This window comes from Anarrhichthys ocellatus, unplaced genomic scaffold (genome assembly GCF_004355925.1).
Source record: "Anarrhichthys ocellatus isolate YVR2014 unplaced genomic scaffold, GSC_Weel_1.0 scaffold44, whole genome shotgun sequence".
NCBI classification, from domain to species: Eukaryota; Metazoa; Chordata; class Actinopteri; order Perciformes; family Anarhichadidae; genus Anarrhichthys; species Anarrhichthys ocellatus.
The window spans coordinates 3,310,984-3,322,286 of record NW_022280074.1 but is presented as its reverse complement, the minus strand read 5'-3'; the positions used below and the strand labels follow the sequence as shown (position 1 = coordinate 3,322,286).

Here is an 11,303-nt window from a genome sequence, read left to right as displayed (position 1 = left end):
GCACTACTCCACAAACCAATGGTTGGCGTCACGGTAACTACGTCCACTTATGTACAGTCTATGCTTCTACCCCCCAGCTACCCCATTCCCCACCCCCATTATTATTTCCTTCCCACTCTCAAAAAAAAAACATTTAAAATGTCACTCAGCCTTTCTAGATATGTCTTAAAAATAGTGTATTTTTAATTACCGAGTATCTAGTTCAGCTCATCTGGGTTAGGTATTTTAAAGGATAAGGCTGGTAATATTCTATACTTTTAATTTTGTCAACAAACCCTGGATTGACCCTGTTTTTAAAGATGTACACATTCAGTAGGAACCAGTGGGCAAAGAGGTTAAGTGCCACAAACAGGGTCGGGAAGTCGGGACGTTTTGAGATTTGCTTGTCATAAGAGTAGAGTAAAACCAGACTCATCCTGTAAGAAGTCTATGGCGGTGAAGCTCTATAAAGGATGGAGGAACTCTGCCCATTAGAAGATGCCCTCACTAACCCTTGAGCTATCCTGCCACCCACATCCCATATGCTTTCAGCAGGGAGATGCGTCAGCTGGAAGGGAACCGGGTGCACCAGGTTGTGTAACTACGGGGGAAATGAACGCCTCACGACGGGGATAGTGGCCCATCTATCATTGTACCTGTTATCATTTAGAGCCCTACAGGGTTCTAGGGATGTTTAAATGAAGGGAACAGGAAGCCCCCTCCGTTATCGCATCACCTCACTGACGGGAGAAGCCCGTCATAATGAATGTGTGAGCCTTAAGATCGCCACGTGTTTTGAATGTGGCTGGCCCGGCTTAATGCTAGCGAACGCAGCACAGTGCCTCTTTATCTCATGCTGCGCTGTTGCTATTTATCCTGCTGCCAGTGCTGACAATAGCACCATTAGTCATCAGCAGCAATGGAAGTGGGGGCTTTGGCAGCACCTATTACACACAGGCAACTGCCTGATACTGTTTCTCCTTTATGCATGCGGACACACACACAGAGCAGAGAGCAGGGGGCCAGAAGCTAAACCATAGCTGACGTAGCACTGTACAATAACCCTTTAGATATAAATATATAGTGAGCGCCCAGGAGGGTCTAAATCAAGGGTCTCAAACTTATTTTCACTCTAGGCCACATCAGCATCACGGTCGCCCTCAAAGGGCCGGTTGTAAATGTAAGACTATTGTTTATTCAAGTGTTAAAATATTGTACATGCAGTTTTATAAATGTAAAAATATATTTAAGCACATTTCTGTTATTCTAACTTAAATCCTTTTAATTTAGGGTTAAGAAACCCAGATTACTCTATCAAAGATCAAACTGTTAAAGAAAATATCAAAGACAAATATCAAACACAAGTTATTTGTTCAAAGCTTAAAATCCTTTCAAGGGTGCGTTTGCACAATCCCACGTGAAGTATTTCATGTGTTGTAAAGCCACGTTTAAAGTATCTTCAATGTACACATGTAGGGTAACCAGCCAAAGAGCTGCTTCTATGACTGTGTTTAAGTATCTCATCATTTTGACTTTCTATCTCATCATTTCGACAAGGGGATATTTTTATTATCAAGTCTAACTTTTAATTATTTATTTTTTTATTTAAACTTTTTAAACTTTTTTTTTTTTTGCTGGCGGATTCGCGGGCCACATAAAATGACGTGGCGGGCTGGATTCGGCCCGCAGGCCTTGAGTTTGAGACCCCTGCTCTAAATTAAATCTAAGCTGGTTGTAGCTTCTGCCCTCACGCCTCCAAATCAATGCAAAAATGTCCACTGATGTTTCATATACAATTTATTTCATTTGATAAAGCCATACACTTAGTGTGAGACCGAACATTCTAGAAGAAATGTACATTATACCTCTTTTTTTTAGTATTTTTTTTTTTTTTTACAGTGATCTGTTCTTTACAAAACATCAAATCAAAGTTACTTATTGAAAAAAAAAAAAAAACAATCCCACTGATGACTCCCCTGTTAGTAAAGCATCCTGCCAGTCCACCGGGCAACGATAACAGGAGCGCTGCAGTTCGTCTGATGGATAACACAGCGGAGAAGTACAGCCCCCGCATGGCCTTGAGACACAGGCTGTATTTTGAGGCAGTGTGAACAGACAATTTCAGTGTTTCACTAACAACATTTTCCTCCTACTTCTCGCCCCTCGCTGCCCGGGGCCTTTATCCACAACGTGACCCCCATTCACCTTGTCCCATTAGATCCCCTCAGAGCGAAGCGTTGCCCTGCACTTCACGCAAGCATCTAAACCAAGAGATCCTCATCGAGTTACAAAATTGACAGAGGTGAAATAGCCTCTCACATCCTCTCAGACCCCCCCCCCCGCCCCCACACACACCCAGTCCCAAACTGCACAAAATGAATCCTATGTTCAAAGCTCATTAAAACACGGCAACACTCATGTTTGCAGCCCTGCACATACAGCACAGTAGTTTTGAGAAACACTGCTTAAGTACTAAGATACATAAAGGGAAACCCCTTTCTGAGCAGCTATGAAGAGAACATGTCATTCATCTGTCTGTACAGCACTTCTGGAGAGCAGTAAAGCAACTGAAAGCTGCTGAGTAAATAAAATTTCTATTGGACAAGACTTCCAAAAAAGAAATTAAGATTCAGAACTTTTTTTTTTTTTTTAAATGAACCAAACAAATAAATGAAAACAAATGTTAACTAACACACTGTCTTTGTGTATGGTTGGTTGAAAAAGTTTTTAAGAAAATGTCTGAACATGCACTTTATTTCACATTATACAGTCATATATACAGAGCGGATTAGAGGCTTGTAGTGGAGAGGATTGAGGCTTGTTAAATGATTGAGCGCTGGGCCGGAGCATCGGAATAAGGGAACTAAAGCTGGGATAGGACTACAGCACTACTCTTCCAAAAAAGTATCTTGCACCAAGATCACATTTCTCCCGTAGATTTCTTGTCGCAGAGTGGATTCAGAGGCACGCCAGATTCTTTTAGTGGCACAGATTTTGATTCTTTCATGGCTTTCCAAAACAGGTGGGGTGAAAACACAGCCTGTGATGTGCTCTGTTTGAATTGCGCACAAATGTGGGGAAACAAAAAATCCCACACTGGGATTTTTTGTTTTTGCCACTGTGTTTACTCCAACACGAATGAATTGAGGCCGTATCTGTCCTTGATGAGTTTCTGCTGAAGGAAGCATGTTTTCTCCCCCCCCCCCCTCCGGGAGTAAACACAGAATAAATTGCTGAATTTCGGATGCACACAGATTTTGCAATCTCCGACAAGATTTCCAGGGAAGAATTACTGACTGGTTTGATGTCACTCAGTGCACCCTCAGAATAAAAGGAACTTGCTCGCACTGGGGCACAGACCCAGTTACAAAAAGTCGAATATACTGAGTGTGTATCAAATGAGAGAGTAAGGCAGTGGAAGAAGTATGAGCCTGAAAGCAGGGTTGTCATTTACAGTATCTAAAGTACAAGAGTGGAACATGGGTAAATAGCAAGACAAGTGACCCCCCCCCCCCCCCACCCCACACCCCCTGCTGAATGTCGTAAAGCAAGCCTTTACTGACAGACCCACGCACAGCAGGAAAAAGCTACATTTCCCAGCACATTTTACAGCACCGTGCTCTGAACAAGCCCTACACTGTACATTTCTAGAGATTCTCGATTTGGAGCTGTGTGGGAAGAATAGCTTTTCATGCTGTGACACGCGTCACGTTACGCAATCCTCGCGTAATCTATCACTCGGGTGTAATGAGCCAGCGTCTACGGCGCGCAGCTCGGCTCGTTGGTGCAGTCATTGCGGTTACTGTCCGCGTCCCTCTTCCTCAGCTCTCTGCCCGCCTTCTGCTGCTGACTGCTGCCGCTGTGGCTGTGGCCGTGGTGGGCCGGTGACGAGGGCCGCTTGCCCTTCTCCTGGTGGTGCCCGTGGTTCTGGTGATGGCCGTGGGCGTGCTCTTTGGCGCCGGCGTGAGACTCGGCGTCGTCGCCCTTGGTGTCGTCCAGGGCCTCGAAGTTGTCGTTGCGGTTGCTGGTGGGGATGTCGCTCTCTGGCACCACCTGCAGGTAGGCCCTGACGCGGTGGTGGCGGGCACCCGCGGCGTCGCTGAAGTCGATAACGTGGCACTCGTAGGTGCCCTCGTCAGACGGCTTGACCCGGGAGAGGCGGAGTTTATGCGAGATGTTGCTTCCTACAACCTTCACAACCTGGCAACGGTGGACGAAATAAAGAGAGAAAAGTTAGAAAGTAGCAACTTTTGCCGAGTGGCCACTGCTGTGTCAATACCAGGATATCTTAAGTAATTAAAGTGACATTATCAGTTACAAAGCTATCTAAAGTTTGCCAACATTAGCCACCATAAGCTACTGGTCATATCACACCACGTAAAGCTGTGGCGGCAAAACCTTTGAGTGTATTAAATTGAGCAAGAGTTTATTTTATTGTTCACTTATTTGGAAGAGGAGGAATGACCTAATTCTTCTTTCAAAAGTTAATGTACTCTCGTTTAAAGCAAAAACCTTGAAACGTTATCATATCCGACAGACGTAAATGGCCCCAGGAGAGGACAGGTGGGTATTTTCAATGTTGCTTCAAAATGGCAACGGAACAAAACCATTAATTGGAAATAAATGTATTCCTGAAACACAATTCAGCATTTGTGATCAGGTCTATTTCTTCCATGATGAACACCCCATAATCTAACACCGCTAACGCTGCACGCAACAAACAAACATGGCAGACAGAGTGCGTAATGCGAATGTGCAATGAAGCACTACAGGAAAATCAGTCCCACTCATACTAACCATTAAATCATCAGTTAAATCGCTGCTAAGCCAATGATTCATACCCCCAGTAGCAACTGTTATAACAACATCAGTTTAACATGTAAATGTTGTCGGTAGCCTTTTTTATGTACCTGATGAAGTACAATGACCATAAGAAAAATGACCAAAGGTCATAGTATAGTATTCTATAAAACATGTCATAGTATAGTGTGACATAGGATTTTCAGTCAAAAGTATGCCATTAAAATGTTATGTAGTATTTCATGAAAAAAAATTATAACATAGTATGTCATAAAAATGTTTATATAATAAGAAATCATAGTAATATATGCCATAACAAAGTATTACTATTGTATGTCATAGAAAATGTTATACTCTATGCCCTAAAGATGTCATAATATACTATGCCAATAGAACTTTTGAATATAGAATGCCATAAAAATGCCAAAGCATAGAAGCCACAAAATGGCCAAACTGTCATAAATTACATCAGATATTATCATATTCTAGTATGTCATAAGTATGCCATTAAAATGCCATACTATAGTATGTCGCAGAAATGTCATAGTATAATATGCCATAAAAATGCCATTCAAAATGCATAGTATAGTATGCTGTGACGGTCCGCTGGCTTGTTTACTTGTATACAGTATGTCTCTTTCATGCAACAGGTACCTGGAGGTGTTGATTGCACTAATTGGAGGCACCTGGGCCCGGTGTAAAGCTCCACCTTTCTGGCGGCGAGATGCTCTCCGCTCCCGTGCATTATTGTTTTGTTCCCAGCCATGCAACATGTATTTTAGTATAGCATGTCGAAAAAAAGTCATAGGGTACATCCCAAGTCTCTTATTTGACATTTCCTCGCCGTCCCAAAGCTCTTATTTCTGCTCTGAGGAGCGAGGAGGGATTGCTGAAGAGTGAGGATGCACGGGAGCAGCCTTCCAGGAAGTGTTTTAGCGGCCGGCACGCCCCCTTCATTCATCAGTTATTTGATTGGACGCTGCAGCTGATTGGACTGATCTGATTGTTCTCAAGATCACTGGAGTTTCTTACCAGATTGAAGACATTTTACAGATTGAACTCAAGTTTTATACTTGATTAATTTTCTGATTCACCATTTGGTTTAAATATATAGTAATTGTAGGTCTGAACAACAAAAGGACCACAAATAACTTTCTTCATTTATTAGAAAGATTTGTCTTTTCATGATCTGATCCCTCAGATCCCTCAATAACTTTTATTCTGGAGACAATTAAAGTCAGAGAGAGCTGGAGAGAGGAAACACTTTTTACATCATTTGTCATCATTTCCATTCAGTCACGTGGGACTGATCATTCCTGAATGTTGGGTTTGATGAGTTATATCATTTCAATTTCCCCCGAAACGTGGAGCCTAATAAATTAATTCCAGTGTTCAAGAGAAACCATAATCATATTCTGGGTTATTTAATGACTTCACAATCAGAATTTCAAAACATATAGACGCAAATAATTAGTAAATATGACAAACGTATTCTGCGCTTATAAACAGGACACAGAACACAGTATAAATACTCAATGCAGTTTGTGAAACAGATAACAGGCAGTGATGATAACTGTCTTTATTAGTATAAGTACTGTGATCATGTGTAAGGTACAAACTGTCAAAAGTCTCTCCAGCTGATAAAGCTGACTGACAGCTGTGATCAGCGGCCGCTGTCATCAGAAACAGACGTTGCTTCACATGACGCTACAGTATACATAGCATGATGAAATAAAGTCACAGCATAGCATGATGGAATAAAGTCATAGTATAGCATGATGAAATAAAGTCATAGTATAGCATGATGGAATAAAGTCATAGTATAGCATGATGAAATAAAGTCATAGTATTGCATGATGGAATAAAGTCATAGTATAGCATGATGAAATAAAGTCATACTATAGCATGATGGAATAAAGTCAGTATAGCATGATGGAATAAAGTCATAGTATAGCATGATGAAATAAAGTCATAGTATAGCATGATGGAATAAAGTCATAGTATAGCATGATGGAATAAAGTAATTTGCTGATGGGGGATGGTTCAGCCCGTTTGGCTGTCCTCCTGGACGCCCTGGGGTTCTGCCTGCCTAGGCCCCAGACCATGAGTCTGAGGTTCCTCCCCCCCCCCCCCATTCTTCAGCTCTCTGGCCACTTTGTCCAAGACATCCCTCCTCCGGACCCCCTCCCCCCACCCTACAGGCCTTGTTTGACTGTTAGGACGTCTGGGATCCATCCGTTGAGGAGAGGTTTCTCTCATGATATTTCCTGTTTGTATCCTTCGTGCAGTTATCTTTTGTACCTCATACTGTTTTATATGTCATTTTGAACGATTCTGTTAATTTGGATTTCAGTTATTAAGTTTTGGACTGACTTGGCATGTAAGTTTTGTTTTGGACATTTCTTTATTAAAATCACCGTTTATCATCCTTCTGCTCCATGTGTCTGTCCGCATTTGGGTCCATTCACTGTTGTCTGTTTGCCATACAGTGAAAAGTATGTCGAAAAAAGTAATAAAATAGTCATAGTATATAGTATGTCGACAAAATTCATAGTATAGCACGTTAATAAAAGTCATAAAGAAGTCATAGTATAGCATGACAAAACAGTGGGAAGAACTCAAATGATAACATGCCATTAAAAGTAAAGGAAAGGATGTCGAAAAAAGTCATAAAAGGTCACAATATGTCAGTAAAAGTCATAAAAAGTCATATTTCAAAAAAAGTGAAGAAAAAATAGTCTAATGTTGTAAAAACTTATTTAAAAAATTATAGTATGTATTTTTATTAGAAAATAAAAATCATACAATATACTTTGCTGACTTTAACTGTAATGCAAAAATAATGATGTGCTTATCGACCACTCATGTTTGTCTATCAACTATGAAGCTACAGGCAGGAGATGGTTAGCCTAGCTTAGCATAAAGACTGGAGGCAGGAGGAAACAGTGTGAATGTGTTTTTTTTTTTAAAGTGCTTTTGAGTTTGTGTGTTTTGTCTGTCAAAAGGTTGTATCAATGTCTCTTCTAATCCAACTCAGCAAGAAAGCAAATGAGTGTTCCCCAAAACATACGTTTCCTTTAATGGTATTAGTGTCGTTGGTGCGTACAAGTTCAGTAAAAATATATATGAAAGGTTTACAGCTGCCTATTATGAATTGGGCTTGGCAATGTTTAAGATGAAATTAGGTTTAACATGTATGTATGTAGACAGTGATAGAGAGATACAAACACAAAATATAAGAGCCACAGTATACTAGATGTTATGTATAGCCTGGATACACTCCTCCCAGCCCATCACTCCCATTCACACGCACACACTCTCAGACAAAGGTGCTGCTTAAAAAAAATCTATTTTGGGCCTTGAAAGTACAAAGATACCACATCTTGGAAGTAAAAGCTTTGCAAGTTCACATCACAGAGAAGCTAAGAGTCTGGGGACATCGAGACGTGTGACGTACCAAGATATAAATACGACTTTGTTTATCACCCACCTTCCTGCCTGTGACGGCAAATTTCCCCTGTGACTTATCTATCTGTGTTATTCTCTGACCACTCTTTGATAGGTTAATACAAGTCAGACATGGTCAGTAAGGGTCCTCTCAGTAATATTGGATGTGTGTCTTAATCAAGGGCATGATATTGTCAACTTAGATAAGGGGCTTCATAGTGGACCAATCACTGATTAACCATTCAATGGTTAATCAGTGATTGGTCACTGTGGTCCAGATGTGCTCGTGATGAACTCCTCCTATCCCACCATGTGCTCAAGGCCTTTATAAGTCGTACACAACCAACACTCTGGGTTCATTCCTCCTGTATGACGATTGAACCTTCTCTGTGCAGAGAATAAATACTTTAAAGACAAACTTTTTTCTCAATGTTTCGTAATCTCAGTATCATAGGACTCACTCGGTACTATTGAATCGTTTTTTTCCACCACAAACTGACAGTATGTGAAAGCTTAATGATGTTTTGTAGCACAAGTCATCAGTTTGTGTCTGCGTGTTTTTGCTGCACTATATGAATGTGGGCCGACATTCATTATATAGAGAAAGCTCATCATCATTTCCCAGCTGTATAGCCTGCAGTGTTCGGGCTCCACCCACACAAACACACACGCACATGGATACAGGAGGAGATATATAAAAAGCTCTGCTGACTTCCCCAGCTTGTCCCCTTCACGGTTTATTATTTGGATTCGGTGTTGAAGTCATAAGGACGCAGGGGGCGTTTATGAGAATCTGAGAAACCCCCCCGCTCTTTGGCTCACACTGTGATTCTGCAAACCCGTCAAGGAAGGAGTGAATGTGTTGATGCGTCGTCTGGGGCATTAACAGCACTGGGTGAAAAAGAGATCCTTGTAAGTACAACACCTGGAAGAAGACATTTTAATTTAATCACGAGGGCTTAGTGCCTCATTTCATCATATAACACCACCGCAAATATGAGGCTTTGTTTCACAAGAATGACAGGAGATAGTGGTTTACTCACACTTATCTTTGTAGCATCCTTTGGCATCTCCTCCTCAGGAGCCACCTAGAACAATATTTGAAGAATTTATTATTGCAGTTAGATTACAGTTATAATGGGGTTATAGACATATTATAGAATATGTACACAAGTGTCAACCAATAGATAAATCCACATGAACCCATGCAGGTAACACTAGAACAAGGTGTTGTAAGAATTGACCTTGGATTCTCCCCAAAATGAAGCTGAAGCATGAAATAGAGGCTGCTGATTGATGGATGGTTCATTTACAGGTGTTGCAAAAGAGATCAGAAAGGCAGCAGAGTTCCTGCTATCAACCTACTTCATTGGTGGTCCAGGGTTGTCTGTCCGTCCAGTCAAGATGGTTCCTGATGTACCACCACTGGATCTCCAGTGAATACGAGGGCGTCCCCGCCCCTCTGAAGGAGCACGCCATCTCCACATCCTGACCCTTCTGAGCAGTCATATCATGAGGCACCTCTGTGAACATGGCTGGACAGACACAGAAGGGGACACGGTTAACACATGATGTCATTATCATTGCCTTTTTAAAAACATGTCAGATACACCAAAGATATGACGTTTGTTCCTGATGGATAGAAGTCACATTTATTGTGATTTTATTATCTTAAATCGCAAGTTAAGGTGGTTCGGGCATCTGATCAGGATGATTCCTAGACCCAGAACCAGCAGGAGAGTTATACAGGAGTTAGATACAGGAAACCATGAAATGATGTAGACATTTTCGCATTGGTGACCCCACGAAGCAAATATTTGAGCTTCATATTCACTAATCCATTGAAAATACTTTACTCACCAGCACCTTATAACCTATAGCGTGAGAGCTAAGTAAATCCTTTTACATAGCTTTATTTGCACAATCTGTAATTAGCCGACGATACCGAACCTGAACAGAGTGAGTGTTATATTCAGGTGCAGCTGGAGCTGAATCTGAACCCACATTTGGAACATTTTGGTTCCCATCAAGCTGCACAAAACCATAAAAACAAAACCCAGCAGACCAGCTGTCACCCCCACAATGCACAAAGGAACCCTGGATATTTAGCTTAAAGGGGAGCCACACATCTCCTTTCCTCACGAATACTCAGTCGCATTTATGAAGAGGGAAAGTTACATTTATTGTTTCGTGTTTTACAACAGGTACATGTTTCTGTCTTCGTCAGTGGTTTCCCTGTCTTACACGGATATATTTACAACTAAACATAACTGTGGGACACAAGTTGTCAGTTGTCCATCAGTTCTTGAAGCCCCTCCTTTGACTGGGACACATCTGAACCGACAGTGGAACAGGGATCAAACTTGGAAATAGGCTCAAGCTGAATGGTAAATGTCAGTTATCATGGGTATACTGAAGTTTTTTTGGCATCCCTAAATTTGGAAACTGGTAACTGTCGGACTAGGAAAATCCTCTAACTTGCATAACCTTTTCCTTTCTATGTATTTCTGTAATACCCTTTTCCTAACCATCCAACTCAAACCACAGACCCGAGTGTAGCCATCAAACTGAAGGCGAGCCTCTTTGAGTGGAGCTCAGCAGGGAATTATTTCATACGAGAAGGAAACTTTTTAGGGATTTTTTTTTGCACGCTCAAATCGATACTATGTTACTTTTGCTCATGAAAAAATAAAAAGGATAATGTCACAGTGAACGAAGTCATTTGCTTTCATCCTTTACATGTTAAAATAAATAAAAGGTCCATTTAATGAATCTTTCTGGAGCTTTCAACCACACAAGGCAGTCTTCCTCGTCAGCATATGCTGTTTGCTCAAAGTAGCGGTTCACAGCTAGCACATTTGTGCTAAAACAATAGAACCTTTTTTATGTGGTGTAGGTTTCAACCCCCGATTCAACGCATGTCCTACTTCCCAAAATCATCGCACAACTCACCAGAGGAGCAGCAGTCTTCTCTGGACCGGCACATGCTGTCTACTATGAACTACTTCATCTGTTTGTAGAACGTGTCCGCTGTGTGCTACAGGTGTTACATGTTACATCGTCTTGTCTTAACGGTG

At 41.4% G+C, this 11,303-nt stretch overlaps 1 protein-coding gene across 1 annotated transcript in view; it reads right to left on the bottom strand.

The window, feature by feature from the left end:
* Positions 1-1,763: 1,763 nt before the first annotated feature.
* The window catches only part of LOC116395150 (V-set and transmembrane domain-containing protein 2-like protein), a 47,301-nt gene continuing 37,761 nt past the window's right edge, over positions 1,764-11,303 (bottom strand). The window contains exons 2-4 of the mRNA XM_031868766.1: positions 9,592-9,761; positions 9,270-9,314; positions 1,764-4,179 (exon numbers count right to left, since the gene is read on the bottom strand). Coding sequence (XP_031724626.1) covers positions 3,739-4,179; positions 9,270-9,314; positions 9,592-9,761 — 656 coding nt within the window. The 3' untranslated portion in view covers positions 1,764-3,738. The remainder of the gene's footprint in view (positions 4,180-9,269; positions 9,315-9,591; positions 9,762-11,303) is intronic.